Source organism: Amphibalanus amphitrite, unplaced genomic scaffold (assembly GCF_019059575.1).
Source record: "Amphibalanus amphitrite isolate SeventyFive unplaced genomic scaffold, NRLGWU_Aamphi_draft 000132F_arrow, whole genome shotgun sequence".
NCBI lineage: Eukaryota > Metazoa > Arthropoda > Thecostraca > Balanomorpha > Balanidae > Amphibalanus > Amphibalanus amphitrite.
This window is the reverse complement of record NW_024881627.1, coordinates 475,623-492,597: the sequence shown is the minus strand read 5'-3', so window position 1 is coordinate 492,597 and position 16,975 is coordinate 475,623. Positions and strand designations below refer to the sequence as shown.

Genomic DNA, 16,975 nt, shown 5'->3' with positions numbered 1-16,975 from the left:
GCCTGAGAGGGCCCTCTGAGTGCTTGAGAGGGCCCTCTGAGTGCCTGAGAGGGCCCTCTGAGTGCCTGAGAGGGCCCTCTGAGTGCCTGAGAGGGCCCTCTGTGTGTCTGAGAGGGCCCTCTGAGTGCCTGAGAGGGCCCTCTGAGTGCCTGAGAGGGCCCTCTGTGTGTCTGAGAGGGCCCTCTGTGTGCCTGAGAAGGTCCTGTTCGTTGTAAAGGGCCCTTAATTTACTCTACAAGGTCCCTCGTTGGCCTAAAGGGGTCCTCTGATAGTCCTAAAAGGGTCCCTAGAAATGTAATTGATACTTTTCATTATGTAAAAAAAATGTAAGTGGTGAAAAGGGCCCTCAAAGTGTTTTCAATTTTTTTCGAGTAAAAAAAAAAAATTTTTTTTGCTCCAGGGGGGACCCTAGGACCCCCAGGGTCCCCCCTTGGATACGCCACTGCCGTATAAATATACCTGACTGATATCAACCAAGTATTTTATATAACAAGTCAGTGTCAAGATTGAGGTCGTTAGTCATGACTCATGTGCATGCAGGAAATGGATACCCTGAGTACCAATTGGCTATATCATATATACGGCTATATCTGAGTACCTACCTATGCAGGAAAGGCCATTGTTTGTTTGTTTTTTACTTGGTGGGGGGGGGGGGTGCGTAGGTATCAGTATCTTCTGGGCGGTAAAGGTATATGAATAAAAGTATATTGAATTTGATATCTATTATCAAGGCAAGGCTACAGCAATACCAGCTAAAGATGGTATAGGTAAGTCAAAGTGGTTGTTTCCTTATAGTTTTTAGATGGCCTTGGTTGTTTGATGTTTCTGCTTGGTTTCTACTTTCTACTTACAACCTCTGGATTCTGGTAGCAGCAGTAGGTATGCATTAGCTTGGCTTAGCTAAACTATCAGTAGCGGCGGAACACCCAAGGCCCTATACATATATACCAATATACGGTATATCTATACCTATATGCCTATATATCTACCCCGAACACCTTCAATTAAAGGGGGGGGGGGGGCACTGCCGACTTTGGTCCCATTCTTTCCATGCATCGTCCATAGGGCTATTGTTAAAATGTCAAAATCTACGGGGGACGGTGCCCCGGTGCCCTCCCGTTCCGCCGCCTATGTCAACTATAGCGTCAGGTAGGTAGTTTTGGTCTCAAGATAAGGGCCCAGGCGAACTGGGGCCGTACTATTCACGTCGATCATTTTCGTAAGAATTTTCTTACGGATGACCTACTTCTTAACTAAGCAATTCTTTTTAATCACGTGAACTCCGTCGATAAAAATTTAACCCGCGCCCCGTAGGGGGGGGGGGGGCCGAAACGGCCCCTCCCTGTCCTTTTCCGTCGATATCTCCTAAACGGCTGGAGATATCGCCACCAAACTTTCAGAACCCCTCCGGGCATCAATTTTACACATTGTGACAAAAAAATCCAAAGGCTATGATAGGTCGGCCACAAATGACGTCAGAATGACGTCATGTTCTGTCATTTTCGACCGAAAAAAGACCTTTGCGAGAAGACCTGTCAGGCCTACAGCTTTGAAGATACAGAAAAATGATCAAGACATAAAAGGTGTAGAATTCACAGGGCTACAAAACTGCTATCTCGGATTTTTGAGATTTTTGAGTTTTGATCCCCAAAAATCAAAAAAGCATTTTTTGGGATATATTAGACGAAAAATCAAAAAAGTTTTTTGAGTTTCGAAAAAACCGGAATATATGTGATAAAACCTACCGTCTTCTATCTACATACCAAATTTCATATCGATACCTCGTTTTTTGGCCAAGTTATAGCGAAAACTGTTCAAAAATGATGACGTCAAATTTTCAAACTCAATTTTTGGCAATTCTAGACCTCGTAGAGCAGAACAAAGACCACCGTTAGACTCCCCGTGACGAGCTGCATCGAATCAATACCCATTTTATGCAAAAATATCAACTTTGAAATTTGACCTAATTTGACCTGACCTTGACCTGACCTTCACCAAAATGTGACCCAGGCTGGCCCCAAAGGCTGCCTAACCCACATAATCGCATTTGTCATGTAAAATGGACCATAAAACATGCATCACACCACACTTTCATATTGTGACCCCCGGTGACCTGACCTCGCTGTGACCTGACCTGGTATCAGTGACCTCAGATAGCAAGGTATGTGTTTGACGAACAATGTACCATCGATGGTTTTCAATAAATTGCCAATTTACTCGATTTCACAAAACATTTCTTGAAATGCCTGTGAACGGTGAAAATCCGACCTTTGACCTGACCTGTGACGTCATCGGTTTGACCTAGGTCAATGAAATTTGGTCACAAGGTAGTTCTCCGGTGGGGCTATCGAACGCCGTTTGAATTTTGAAAATCGGCCGGTAAATTTCCGAGATCATAGGGGGGGGGGCCGAAACGGCCCCTCCCCTACGTGTGGTAGGGTCCGCCGAGCCCTACGGGGCGCGGGTTAAGAAGTGTCGACGTGAATACCAAATTATACTTACGAAAGAAAATCGACTTACGAAGCCGACGTGAATACGACCCCTGTAGTTTTGATGCGGATTTCGGTGAACGAGCATCTTTAGTCCATTACCCTCGCTACAGCTCGGGCCGAGTGCATCCCTCACCCCCACCCTTGCCCCCCACCCAACCCCAACCACACTCGGGTTGTGGTGAGGGCTCACCGCATCCGAGCTACTGGTCGCCTGGGCGGCTGGGCCATAGGCGGCGAAACGGGGAGGGCACCGGGGCACCGTGCCCCCTTTGATTTTGGCATTTTAACAATACAATACATATATAATATATAATATGCATTTTATGATAAAGTTACCAGTGAATACACCATATGGTATGTCAGGCAGGACTGACTGGGTAGGACAGTTACCTAATCGGTGTTAGACCTCAAACCGTCCTGAGTAGGTATACTGTGTGGATGTAGGTATACAGGTATATCGCCTTCGGTTATCCCCGATACGCGTGTAACACAGCGTTCCATTCCCTGAACGCATCTCATTCTCCACCCTGGGGGCTCGGCACCTGTCTGCATGTTATCAGTCCCTGCCCTGTGACCGCCAGCAGTCTCTGTCTGCCGTCCGTCAGGTGGTGCAACTCCGGCCGGAGCCACGCCATGACGTCAGATCGGTGACGTCATCGGTCAGCACGGAGACCGGTCACCGGCCGGTGCCATAGTCAACCCCCGCGCCGTCGCGAGGTCGGTCAGCGGTGGTGGGCTCGGTGTCTTTGGCGGCTCCCCGGGAGCACACGGCGGTGGTCCGCTGGTGTTCCGCTCTCCTGTTCAGTGCCCAGTCGCTCTCCCATCGAGGAACTACTCGTACGGGAAGCAATGCGTCTGAAAGTAGAGCAACCTATTGCACCAACTTCAGGTGGGTTGATAGTGGTCTCCTGTTCGGCACTGTGAAATCTATGTACGAACTGCCGATAGTATTTGCTGTGAGACACGTTTTCTGTTATTTCTACCTACTCCACATATGTTCGGTAATTGTTTTGTCGGGAGCCGTCATAGGCGGCTCGTGTCGTTGTTTTACTTTTTCGGGAGTCGTTTCAGTTTTACATTTATTTCGATATCGATCGCAAAAACGCGAGCGTTCATGGTCTTCTGGGTCAGATCCAATATTAAATGGAATGCGAATGATCGGTCGTAGATGCATAAAGTGGCACGTTGGGGCTTCCGTCGTATGCCGAACAGACATCCTTTTGTCCGCCTCTCTCGGGGCTGACGACTTCAGACGCGGCTGTTGTTGATGATCCATTCGGTAAATTCTGAAACGTGTTGGAGAATGCCAGTCACTGTCGATGACAATCTCAAAGCTGCTCTAAAAGGCACGTACCGAAGCTGTGCTTATTTGTTAGGCAAACGAAAACGTCCACAGGCGGAAAACGCTTACTCGGTAGACCCGTCTTTATACCGAAGGTAGACCCGTATAAGGCGCCCTTCCTAAATGTCCGTCTCCCCAGCGTACCTGAGACTCGAACGTAGACCCCGGGGTAGTCGGGTGACGCGCAGCCCTTGCCGAAGCTGACGATGCCTCCCAGGGTGATCTTGCCGTCAATCTCCAGCATCATCGGACCGCCGCTGTCACCCTGGCAAAGGATGGAGCAAAGGTCAACCATATCTCTCGCATCGGTGCCATGCAACTCGAATAGAAACTCAGACTTCAAAGAGCATAATTCCGACTGATTTAACTTAGCGCTTTGGTAGTCGGCAGAAACAAGTGTTCCCTGTCGTTGGCCGTCATCGCCGCCAATCATCCCCGGCGTATATGAGACTCGTAAAGGATCTGTCGGATCCACATAAGGGCATAGGACTGGATATTCTGAGGCCGGCAGGACCCACCTGGCAGGTGTCCCTGCCGCCGTCGCGCTGGCCTGCGCACAGCATGTGGTCGTTGACGGTGATGTTGATCCGGCGGTAGGCGTCGCGGCAGACCACGTTGGGCAGCACCTCCACGGTGGCGAACTGCAGGGCGGTGGGCTTGGCGCCCTCCTCGGCCAGCGAGCCCCAGCCGGCGATGGTGACGGCTCGCTCCAGCAGGCAGGCCGGCCGGCCGGTGCCCTCGCACGGCTCCTCAGGCAGACAGATGGGCCGGACGGTGCCGCTCGCCAGCAGCTCGTGCAGCTGGCCCTTCCTGTCCTTCAGCCTGGAGAGCAGGGAGAGTCAGTCGCCCGGCCCATTCCATTCCCACTCGTCGCTCGCAGTTACATAGGATGCCGTTTGGTTTTATCGTTTATGATTTGTTTCTACTACGATCTTTGTTCATATTTTTTTTTTAGGTACGACAAATATTAATTTACACTCCAGAAGACGATGCCAATATATCAAATTTGAACCGAATTATCTCGAGAAGCTGACAAAGTTCCGTCATTAATTATTCTTTATCTTGTTTGCTGTGCCATATATTTCCCACGCCCTCAAGGCTCATACCGTTGTCAAATAGCTTTTTTACTATTGCCTTTACCTTGATCGAACGATGAGTCATGAGTAAAACGGGATGCGCTGTCTGTTGAGATGGGACCGTAACGGTATTGTGGCAAATGGCAATGATGTAAGCTCTGTTTATAAATGGCGCTGACGAATTAATCTTCAAACGGCATAAATCCCAATTAACCCAAAAATAACTTTCGCTTATCTCGCATGGTGCTGCCGTTGCGATTCTTCGACAAACAAGCGATATGTAATTTATGTGTCGTTTTCAGTTTCACTTTTCAGTATCCTACCTAATGTTACGTTCAGAATACGGACTAGACCTTATCGAATCTTATTCTGTTTTATTCGGGCGACCTGTAGGTAAATCGTTTATGATAGTTATGTATGTATGTACTGACGTGCTTTAGGACTACAACGTTTTAACGGTTTAACGTTTTCTTTTTGACATTCGTGATGATAAAGAGCGGTAGGTGTTACGAGACTTGTTAGGTGAAACTGTCCGAAAAAAAAACGGAAATCGGCTGTGTGCCCTCGAATCCAACAAAGACCAAATATCTTACTTGAGGAGAGCCAGGTCGTCGGTGAGCGTCTCTCGGCTGTACTCGGGGTGTCGGATGATCTTCTCGATGCCGAACTTGATCTGTCGCTCGTCCTCCTTCCTCAGGTGTTTGTTGACGAGCACGGCCAGCGTAATTGGAGACCGGCTGAAAACGGTCTGCGTGTCAGCGTGATATAAAAGGGGGCTTACATGGAAGAAACGAACCCACGGACCAGGGGTCCCGCGTCCGTGTCCGACGTCCGTATAACATTGTGCATTGAGGGAATGCATAGACGAGGTGTCAGCGTTATCCTCGGAGACATCTTCATTGTCCTGGGATCGACATGTTGGCTGGGGACGGTGCGTGTTCGGTATTCGGACCTTGCGATCAAGTGTAACATCAAATTCAATACATTGGGGGGCGTGGGGCTGGAAGGGGGAGTAGCAACTGATGAGACTTTGGAAGTTACTCTCTCACGCAGTATCTAGCTACGGTGGGAGGGGGAGCTAGGGCAGTGCAGGATCAGGGCAGCGGGAGTTGGGACGTTACCCTCGCAGGCAGTGGACGGCCCTAGGGGAGGTACAGAGGGGTATTCGGTCTTCGGACGTTACCCTCGCAGGCAGTGGGCGGCTGTGACGACGAAGCGCTCGTTGATGATGGCACCGCCGCAGAACGGCACCGTGCTGAAGAAATTGGTCACGCCCACCTGAGGGACAAAGATTCAACGGGTGGTTTACTACAGAAGCAATGAATCACGACGGACGATAGAAGCTGGAGTTTTATTATGCTCGTGTCGGTATGTCGTATGATACTCGTCTCCTAACAGCACGGCAGATGCAACTGGCCCTAAGTCATTTTATCCTCATCAATGGGTGAGGGTGGTGACTCTTTAGTGCCCTGGGTGTAATTGCCTTTCCGATTAACACTCCTATAGCCGGTGTATCAGTTCTCCCCCGGCTTTGGTTTCACTCATGACTCACCAGCCAGGGGAAGCGTCCGACTTCGGCGGTGAGTCCTCCGACGATCCGGAGCGGAGGCTGCGGGCTGGGCTCTCCTCCCGCCGGCCCCGCCTGTCGCTTCCGCCGCGGCTCCAGGCCGCACAGTGGGTCGTTGGTCTGGATTTTGGCCGACTCCGTGCCTCGCTCCACCGTCTCTGAGAGCGGGGCAGTGACAGGACCCGGCGCCGCGCCCAGACCCTGTGTGGGGACGGGTCCGGAGGCGGAGCCGAGTCCCAGAGACACGCTGGGAGGCACCAGCGGCCGGTACCGCTGGCAGGTGCCCAGAGTCGCCGACTGCGGGCAAACGGGGCATGTCAGGGGTGCTGTGCGCCTGCCGATCCATATGGGCATGTTACCGATCAGGTTTGGGAAACTAACGTCCATCGTCCCTTCCCGGCCGCTCGGCAATGTTTTGCGTCAAAACGGCGTATACCGTTTCGACACAGCGGGGTGGTCAGTATCAAATTATGACCCTTTCACGGTGTCAGACAATATGTCACAGCTCGTCATCATGTCAGAAATCGGCACTCCTCCGCCGTTTTACCCATTCCGATTAAACGGTACACGACAAGCATCGGCCGGTCGGACCCACCTGCAGCAGAAGGAGCAGCACCAGCGGCGGCGGGCCGGCTCGCACCTCCCTCGGAGACCACATGGCACGTGACGGCGGCAGGGGAGACGGCAGTGCGCGACACCTCGATCTCTGAGCTCGGGCCGCGAGTGGCGCCCGTCCGTCCGTCCGCTCAGCAGCCTGGCCGGCCGGGGAGGCGGCCCGTCCCACCGGTTTGCCTCCGCTGTGATGACGACCGGCTGCAGCATAAGCTGCTTACCAAGTCTAATCTGTTGATCGACTGCGTTCCATCGGCTATCGATGGCCGTCGTGCCGCAGAGGCTCGTGTCAATGATCCCGGAGTGGAGCGGGTCAGGTCGGTCCTGCGGCCGGCAGGCCCCCCGCGGACCGGCACCTCGCCGACCGCCGCTGACCGGTTGGCTAACGCGGCTCGATGGTGTCGGGTGCGTGATTTGGAAATACCTAATCGCTCCTTTGACACTTCCTCTCAGGATCTGACTGTACCGTCCTGCGGGCTGCATTGACCCGGCAGCTCTAATGCGTATAGTCTCCAGCTTGGTTGACACAGACGCGTGCCGTCTGGCGGGCTCATAGTCTCTGTCGTCCATCCGTCCCTGTCGGGCAATGACCTTCATTGCTGCATGATAAAAAGACAGATATCGCTGTCGGCTGTCGCCGGTACACACCAGTCACCACAATTTATGAAGAAGGGCTGATGGGAGAGAGTGTGAGGGGATCCAAGAGGAGGTGGGGCCTGTCCGGAGCTGGGAACTGAACTCAGTGGGGTTACACCCACGTCAGGGGATTTACAGTTTACCTATACACCCAGCCGCAGCGGCGGAAGACCGTAGAAGGGCCAGCACATCAGGAGTCTGCGGGCCGTTTTACCTTGTCCGAGCGTCCGGGCCTTGACCTGGTTACGTCTCTACCCGCGGAGGGGCCGGAAAGGGTTATATATGTACCTATAGGCCTGAGGGGGTGGACGGCGCCGGCGGACAAAGTTGATCATCAGGTCATGGAGATTGGAAAGGATGGTTAACGACTGAGATTTGATGGATAGGTGTTTGTGGCTAGCTTATATTGTTGCGTATCACGGACTTCAGACCTTCGCGTGTTGTGCCTACACACCTTTTCAGATGGTGAAGGAAAATTTAAATCCCGCCGGGATATTTTTGCTGCCATATGTCGCTTGACTTGCGCGCTAGTGACAATCTGGCGATGACGAAAGTTGTGGCCACTAAATAGTCGCCTCATTCCACGTGCTGGGTGGAAACAGATGGGTTAATTGTCTTTTTATCCGGCTACATCAATATCAGCGTGTAACGATCTGTGCAATACTCACCATTTTCCCCCGTCGAATGATCTAGGCAATCAAGCATTAGCAGCTAGCCTTCGTCTACCATCAGTTCCAGTTCCGTGCTTGGATCGTGTTGACCTTGAGTTGGAGTGGACTGGTTGCTTCTGAAAAAAGTCAGCCTCGAACGATCAAATAAGGCATACTGATGCTAGGATGTTGAGGAAAACTTGAGCTGCTTCCATTTCATACATGACAGCTGGTTCTGTCAGTTGCACATCAAAGCTTGCACGATCAAACTGTTCCTGCTGGCCACTTACAGTGCTGGCATTGGCGTTGGTGGCTAGGTTGAGGTGGGGATTCATTATTCATTGATTTGATACTGTGGATTGTGACGTGTGTTTGTATCAAGTTAAATATGGCTTGATGAGGTGAGTGGTAGACAAGATGCCACTGTACATCTATATTACTAATGAAAGGGTAGTGACCCTGTTTTAATTGAAATGTCAAGTGTGTCTGTCTTATCAAACTGATACTATTTTTTCTTATGGATCTCAGAGCAAACATATGGAATGACTCACATACAGTTTTAGTTCTTCTGGCATTTCAATTTGATATTTAAAACAAGGAGAATTGCAAAATTATCAAGTACCTATACTGTCCTGCTTTTGATTTAGGTCATTAAAAAGCTTTTACCTCATCAATTTCTCCAGAAATTTTCAAAATATGAGAATAGTGCTGCCTATATTTATAGTCACCATGTTGCCTAAGAAGAAGTGTGTCACTTTTATAGCAATCGTGCATATTTGTCTTTTCATGCCTTCACCTTATCAAAGTTCATATTTTTACAGGAACGTTGTGTGCGCCCAAACTACAAGGAGCACTTTGTAAGAGCATGGCTGACAACACTGAATCAAAGAAGAGCAATGGACAGACTGCTGTAAAAGGTCCAGGGAAGTCAACAGCAGAATCATCCAAACCAATCACAATGTTCCTCCATCAAGAGGATCGAATCAGGGAGCTGTTCAAGGGGTTGAAAATAGCGGACTGCTCACGGCTCAGCGTGTCCATAGAGGAGGAGGATGAGTCTGCTGAGCTGGACAATGGTGAGTGGTGCTTGGAGATGCAGGTTCACATGGTTATAGGAGTGTGGCTGGGGTGCCAAAGTCAAATTCAGGCCTCAATGTGCTCTGCATCATTGACATGACACTACATTTCATTGAAGCATTGCTGTTTCATTACATCATGCTAGTAGTAAGATAATATTTGTTGAAAATAATGGCTCATATTATGCATCATGAATGCTCCTGATGCCAAAATTTATTAACTTCCGCCCTGCTGTCTAGTTTTGCACAAGGTTGTTAATTTGTGACGACTTTTGCCGTCAGTTCCGCGCGACCCTCTGGTGGTCTCGGAGGTCATGACCTGCTCCCACTGCGGCGTCGGGTTCTCGGACCGCCCGGAGCAGGTGGGCCACTACAAGTCCGACTTCCACAAGTACAACGTGAAGCGGAGTGCCGGTGGGCAGACGGCGCTCACCGAGCGACAGTTCGACCGGCTCGACATTGACGGTACGGGGGCCGATAGACATTGACCGTACGGGTACGATAGACTGCGATATGGGGGCTGATCGACATCGGGGACAGTCGCCTTGCCGGCGAATTTGGTCTGATATCTTACTATGGCGACTGAAACGAAATGATGAATAGTGAGAGAAATACTGGAAGGTAACATGTTCTAACGACGACGACGACGATTCATAGTGGACGTTGCGGGCTTTCCGTTTTTGGTATTCTGCCAGGCATATGGGTGTTCTGTGTGTGGTGTTTGCTCATTTACCGGCTCTGACGGATGACTTTCTTCGTCAGATGACGTCCTCAGCCTGTCGGGAAGCGATTCAGAGGAGGACTCTGATGAGGACACCCTGTCTGAGCGGGAGGAAGGATCGACCAGCGCGTCAGCCTCAGGTGAGCGTACACCGGGGCAGATGGCTCGTTCGTGTTTTTACTGAGCTATAAGAGACCGCGTACCGAATTAATGAGCGTACGAATGAAGAACAAATGCTAGGGCTAGTGGCCAGCGAGTGACATGCTACATTTCTGTCCTACTCCGGGGATCGGCAGCCTGCATGTGTCCATAAAGACCGGGCGAGCTGAGCCGTAGCATGACTTAACTTAGGAACGACCGTTATCGGCACAGCTCGCGGCCGATAACGCCATTAACCTCCCTCCCACGGCCCGGAGCCACCTGTGACTCCCCCCCCCCCCTCCCCCCCCCCCAGAGGACACCCCGGCTCGGCGTCGGCGGCGGCGTGCCGACGGCGACAGGGAGCTGCAGAGGAACCAGCTGAGGCGGCACACCAAGCTGTTCCTGGTGAACGCCGACCGACAGATGTTCTGCCTCTACAAGTGCCTCATCATGTCCAAATGGGTGAGACAGGCCGAGACGGTGTCCGACGAACGTGATGTATTTTTTACCGGATTAGCTTTCAGACGGTCGTGTGTGTCATTTGGTGGTTGTTCATGTTCCACACATTTATATGATAATTTTTGAACGATAGAATAAGACTTTTAACAAAGACGGCAATTTTCGGAATTCCAAATGAATTTTTGTTTTTCGGTATACCTAAGGCGCTATCTGCCGTTTGTCTTCTGTTTCTTTATTATTATTTATCGGGGTTTACGGGCACGTCGACTGCGGTGGTCATTTTGCGCCCATAACGCTGTATTGGTAAAGCGGATATGTCAACAGAGAACTGACGAACTGAAGAAGGCTAGAACTAGTTGAGATACGTTATACTAGTAAAACGAGTATATCACAGGAAAACTGATAGACTGAATGTAAGAAAAGATGCTGCCGGATCTTCTGTTTCTCGTTAATCACACATACAGTGTCCAATATCGGCGAAGACAATGGTCTGTTCTCTATTCGACAGATTCTCGGGCCCTGTCCCTCCGAACGCTAGCGTCCAGTCGTTGTCTGCCCGCAGATGTATCCAATATCTACTCCTTTTTGTTCTCCTCAGCTGTGTACCTAACCAGTTACTAACCACCCCTCTCCCCTTTGGGTCAGGCGCCGGCCGGCGACACCCAGGTGGAGCTGGCCGTGAAGCAGCTGGCGCGCGGACTCCGAGTCGGAGTGTTCCTCCTCTCCGGCGGACACTTTGCCGCCGCCGTGTTCAGCGGTACGTGCGCCGCCGGAGCTGTACCAGAGTCCGGGAGTGGCGGAGAGCGGACTTCTGTCGTCAGAGATCGGCACTGTGATCTAACTGATGAACGTGGGGAGGGAGGAACCTGGCACCATCCATTCTAGGATGTCTTCCTGCCATATTATTGACTGGCCTGACGCAACTGTGATGGCTGGAAATATTCCGTTTTTATGACAATTATAAATCCTTCCCTGGGATGATCCGTCTCGATTCAAGCTATTGCATGTGTCGCCTTATCAATCGCGGGCCATTAATTGTCGTTCCGCGTCTCCAGGCGGTAAGGCCGTGCTGCACAAGACGTTCCACTCGTACACGGTCCGAGCCAAACAGGGCGGCGGACAGGCCAGTCGGGACGCCCGCTCGGCCACCAAGCAGCCCCGCTCGGCCGGCGCCAGCCTGCGACGGTACAACGAGGCATCGCTCGTGCAGGTAACGGGGGAGCCTGGCATCTGACATCAGAAGAGCATGACATGAGGATTGAGGGCATTCATTGGTCCTCCCGCGAGTCATACGGTAATCCTGTCTACTGTCTAGTATGGCCTTTCTTAGTGTAACGTCCCATTGACCTCCTCTCCCCTCTCGTCTCCAGCACATTCAGGAGCTGCTGGCCTCCTGGGAGGAGGAGGTGTCGCGCTGCTCGCTGCTGTTTGTGCGCGCCCTGGGCAGCGGCGCGGCGGCACTGTACGGCGGAAAGGCGCCCCCGCTCAACCGGCGCGACCCGCGCATCCGCAGCGTACCGTTCCCGACCCGACGGCCGACGTTCGCCGAGCTGGAGCGGGTCTACCAGGCGCTCACCTGTGTCCATGTCTACGGTGAGAGACGGGCGCTGGAACCGCTTTGGAACTGTAATGGTAAATATAGTCATTAGTCGTAAAACACCAATAATTTTTACTACTATGCATGTTTGCACCGATGCTCATCGACTTTTAGTAGTTTCTTTAGCAATAGTTAGGCAGCAATTGGCACAACTGTGCATTCAGCACTGTTTTTATTTGTTCCTTGTGGTTGTCTCGGTTTGGGAGCGAAATTCAGTTTATCAACGCCGAAATGCCAGGTTGTGTATGGTTACTCGACTCAGCTCTCGCCCTGTCTGACACCTCCACCGGTCTGTCGTTCATCCCCAGGTACGGACGTGGACGTGAACCTCAGTCAGGTGCCTCAGTCTCCTCCCAAACCGGAGACGCCGGCCCGTACCCCACGCCGCTCCCCACGGCCGGAGCGACCCCCAGCCGAGCGGACCGACCCACCCACCGCTCCTCCGCCCGGCCGGCGAATTACCGCGCGCGACCGGCGAAACAGCGAGCGGCAACAGGACCTGGAGCGCTCCCTGTCGGTGACAGACTCCGAGGGGTCCGACTCGGAGTCCGCTGAGTACGAGGTGCGCCAGATGCGCGGGCTCACCGACCTGTCGTCGTTCTCGCCCGAGGAGGGTTTCGACTCGTCCCGGCCGCTGGACGACCGCGTGGTGACGGCCGTGGAGGAGCGGCGGAGACGGAGGGAGTTCCGCCGGCGGCTGAGGGAGGAGCAGCGCGCCGCGGACGCCGGGGAGGAGGCGAAGAAGCCGGTGGACGATGGAGGACAGAAGGTGGCGGCGGCGAACACGACTGAGGTGCCGCAGGAGCCGCCGGAACCGGGTGAGTCGTCTTCGACCGAACCTTTCCAGTCATGAGATATAATCTGTTCATCGGGTATAAAAGTATGGATGGTGCAGTGTTGCGCCAGAAAGACTGCTCATTGCTTATCCCGCGCCCCACTGGGGGGGGGCTATTTATAGCCCCCCCTCCCGTTTTTCTGCAATAACTTCCAAACCGCTTGACGTATCGACGCCAAACTTTCAGTACCTTCGGCTGCATCAATTTGACACCTTGTGTCAAAATTTGAACTTCGTAGCTACCATAGGTCGGCCGGAAATGACGTCAGAGTGACGTCATGTTCGGCCGATTTCGACGCAAAACATTGAACCACGGCAATCGTTCCCAAGGGCTCAGTTTTTGAGCTAGATCCAATTTCTTTGCATGAGAGGACTCCGAATAGACTGCGCTATCAAACTGCTATCTCGGATTTTTGAAATTTTGAAAATTTTGAAAATTTCATATAATGAAATTCAAAATTTACATTTTTACATTTTTTTCAAAAAGTTTTTGACTTTTCGAAAAAACCGGAATATATGTGATAGAACGCGTTATTATGACTAACTCTAGCAAGTTTTAGCTAAATATCTTCAAAAATGACCAAGTTATACGCATTATTGCAAAAAATTCACAATTATTAATTTTTCAAATCAATTTTTCAGCACGTATTTGACATCGTACGCCAATATAAATAGCATCATCGTGTTCCTGAGCTCAAACTGCATCCAATAGACACCTTTTTTGTTGAAAAATTTTACCTTCAAAATTTGACCTTTTTTGACCTGAAAGTGACCTGACCCTAGGCTAAATTCGACTCAAAATGACCTCGAATGACACAGACGACATCAAATTCGAAATCTTTGGCCTAAATGGACCATAAAACATGTGTCACGTGACCGAGGCATGATATAATATTTTCGTGACCTGTGATGACCTGACCTTGACCTGAAAATCAAAGCACAAGTTTGGTACCCTCAGGGTATCTAGAACATCTGTTCACGAGTGTGTGAACCAAAAATGAGCCTGATCTGACTTGTAATACGGCGGCCAGAGCCCAAAACGTGAACAAGCCAAAATGCTAATAATTTTTACTTTGACCTGACCTGTGACGTCATCGGTGACCTCGAGGTCAATGAAATTAGGTTTCGCTCGACAGTTTTTCCGGGGCTATCAGACGCCGTTTGAATTTTGACGATCGGCCCAGTAGTTTCGGAGTTAGGAGGGGGGGCTATGAATAGCCCCCCCCCAGTAGGGCGTGTTATACGCAGACCCCAGTGGGGCGCGGGTTATTGTGTTGCTTTGCTTGCAGTGTTGCTTTGTCTGTTGACAACCGAGGGAATTGGGACGCAACGTCGTGCTCGAATAATCTATGAAAAGTCCGGGGTGTGCTGATTAACTGCCTCCATAGAATTGACCTAGACAATAATCCCCGTCTAAAGTCATCTCTTTGTTTCCAGCCGGCGCAGAGGAGTTCCGGGTGCAGTGTTACACGCTGTGTAAGACCGGTGACACGGCAGGTCTGGATGCGCTGCTGACTGAGCCTCTGGTGCCGCTGCCCAGCCTGCTGAGCCGCTCGTTCGGACAGACCTCTCAGACTCTGCTGCACGCCGCCGCCCGGGCCGGACACAGCGCGCTCGTCAGGTCAGCTGCTGCTGTGGGGTCGGGACATGCAGTTCAGAACTGCGCTGTTACACATGACTCTGCGCATAAAAAACGTTTGAGTGTTTGGAGCGTCGACCCGGTGGAAAACGGAAGCACGTCACGAGATAATTGTGGTGTGATGTTCATTTTCGGGTCAGATCTGACTTACGACATGCAAAGCCGTGTTATATCTGTCTTATGCTGCACATCTGATCCGTGCGACCTAACACCTGTGAAGTGTTTAACGTGTTTCTGACCAACAGCCGCCTACTGGAGGTGGGGGCCGACCCGACGCTGCGGGACGGCGCCGGACAGACACCTTACGACGTGTCGTCCACGCGGGAGACCCGCAACCAGTTCCGGCGGTACCGGGCAGCGCACCCGGACAAACACAACTACGCCAAGGTGGGGTGTTAGGGATAGACCGGCGCACGGTGACGCGACCCGAGCCCGTTTACGCTATCTGATGGTAATGGAGAGCTGACGACAGACGGCAGGTTGTTGCATCTTGGGCTTTGTGGTGCGTTCCACTACCGTATTGGCTGATGGTTGTGCTTTCTCTCAGGCTCACATACCTGCTCCATTGACCGAGGAAATGGAGGCGGAAAAGAAACAACGAGACGCGGAGAAAAAGAAGCTACAAAACCAGAAGCGAAAGGAAAAGATGAAAGAAAAGAAAGCACAGCAACTGATCGAGGGGGCCGCTAGGAAAGAGAAAGAAAAGGAAGAAGAGGAAAAACGGAGATTCCTACAACTTTCTGACAGGGAAAAGGTAAGTTAATTAACTTGCAGCTCAGCAGGCTGTAAGCAAATTGATAAAATCGATTTGTGAAAATGTAAGCCTTTGTTGTCATTGTGTTAATCATGTGTCTTAGCTTTCTTCTAGGTCGGCATTGCCGCCTCATTCACGCGCCCACTACAGTAATTTTGATGACTGGGAGTAGTAACGTCAAAGGTGCGACTGTAGGTACTCATGATCGCCGCCCCCTGCCCGTTTCCGTCAGAGGGCGCTGGCGGCCGAGCGGCGTATGGCCGCCCAGCAGTCCGGCCGCGCGCTGGTGCGCTGCTGCCACTGCGGGGAGGACATCACGGGCCGGGTACCGTTCGAGTACAGCGGCCGGCTGCTGTGCTCCACCGCCTGCGTCCGACAGCACCGCGCCGCCACCGCCGGGACCGGCACGGCGGCGTGACACCCGCCGGTGCCGCGGCTCGGGCGGTCTGTGCCGGGCATAGCATGGTCTTGGTCTGTCGGTGTTATATGTGGCTCTCTGCGCTCCACGGGGCGGTCGGGGATGCTCGATGTGTTTACATTGGTGAGGAGTGGCACGACTCAAAAGTGTGATAAGAAGTATGCCTTCTGAACCGAGGCAAAAGCGAGGCTCCCTCAGCGTAGCCTTGAATAAGACCGTTCAACTCCTCGACATACCCTTGAGGAAAGGGTAACAAACTCGCAATTAGCTCTCTATATGCCAGGATATGCTGCCTGGCCCGCAAGCTAAAATCTCCATAGCGTCTGCCGGACCAACTCTCGGGATGACTGTGATCTAAAGCCTCGCCGTGCCCATGGCCGCGGGCCGGTGTCGCCTCAATATAACCACGCTCTCTGTTTTACCCAGTCATTGCTACCGCCGATAGCTCCCGCTGCTGCTGTCTCGCTCAATGTGCTAGATGGGTAGGGCGTTGGCTGTCCCAATGAGAGGTGTGACAGGCCACAGGGTACGTGTGAAGCGGTCGCTGCGCTGTGTCGGTGGACCGTGCTCGCGCCTTCCTGAGATTGGCTCGCGGTGGGCCGCTGTTTATTTTAGACCAAGGTTGTGCCTATATGGGTTGTTTTGATATCACCAAGGTGTTTTACGTGCAATGTTGCTAGTGGAGCATATTTCGCATATTTGCCTGTTCGCAGGCAGATGTCGGGCTATGCCGCATTGTTTGGCTGGTCTAGAGATGCGCGGCGCTCCATGCCTGGCGACAGTGTCGGAAAACATGCTAATCAAATGAATACCTCTCTATATTGTAGCTTATCGAGAGTCGAGATCGCCTCGGGTATCGGTAATTGGCTGTCAGCTCCACGTACTTTGATCCTGTTACTATCTGACGCAATTGGCCTCTGCATCACACCAAGCCCCGATACCCCACTCTTCGATAGTTGT

General features: G+C 51.9%; 2 protein-coding genes across 6 annotated transcripts; one reads left to right on the top strand and one right to left on the bottom strand.

Annotated features, from left to right (window-relative positions):
- The first annotated feature begins 3,097 nt into the window (after window positions 1-3,097).
- LOC122382021 (ankyrin repeat and zinc finger domain-containing protein 1-like) lies at window positions 3,098-16,834 on the top strand. 5 transcript variants are annotated; one of them, XM_043366878.1, is made up of 13 exons: window positions 3,098-3,381; window positions 9,197-9,451; window positions 9,734-9,916; window positions 10,214-10,312; window positions 10,627-10,775; window positions 11,418-11,529; window positions 11,828-11,982; window positions 12,143-12,365; window positions 12,678-13,187; window positions 14,642-14,825; window positions 15,089-15,230; window positions 15,391-15,597; window positions 15,830-16,829. In XM_043366878.1, exons 1-13 carry the CDS (start codon window positions 3,342-3,344, stop codon window positions 16,013-16,015), a joined length of 2,445 nt encoding a protein of 814 aa, XP_043222813.1. In that variant the 5' UTR covers window positions 3,098-3,341; the 3' UTR covers window positions 16,016-16,829. The 5 variants fall into 5 exon arrangements, with proteins under 5 accessions (XP_043222813.1, XP_043222814.1, XP_043222812.1 ...); XM_043366879.1 differs by lacking the exon at window positions 3,098-3,381 and adding an exon at window positions 8,219-8,776 and having other exon boundaries at window positions 15,830-16,834; XM_043366877.1 differs by lacking the exon at window positions 3,098-3,381 and adding an exon at window positions 8,271-8,331 and having other exon boundaries at window positions 15,830-16,823.
- On the bottom strand, window positions 3,557-7,763 carry LOC122382022 (trypsin-1-like). Its single transcript, XM_043366880.1, has 7 exons — window positions 7,073-7,763; window positions 6,463-6,774; window positions 6,094-6,188; window positions 5,504-5,647; window positions 4,353-4,656; window positions 3,979-4,099; window positions 3,557-3,778 (listed from the first exon to the last, which is right to left on the bottom strand). Exons 1-7 carry the CDS (start codon window positions 7,133-7,135, stop codon window positions 3,741-3,743), a joined length of 1,077 nt encoding a protein of 358 aa, XP_043222815.1. The 5' UTR covers window positions 7,136-7,763; the 3' UTR covers window positions 3,557-3,740.
- Window positions 16,835-16,975: the final 141 nt, after the last annotated feature.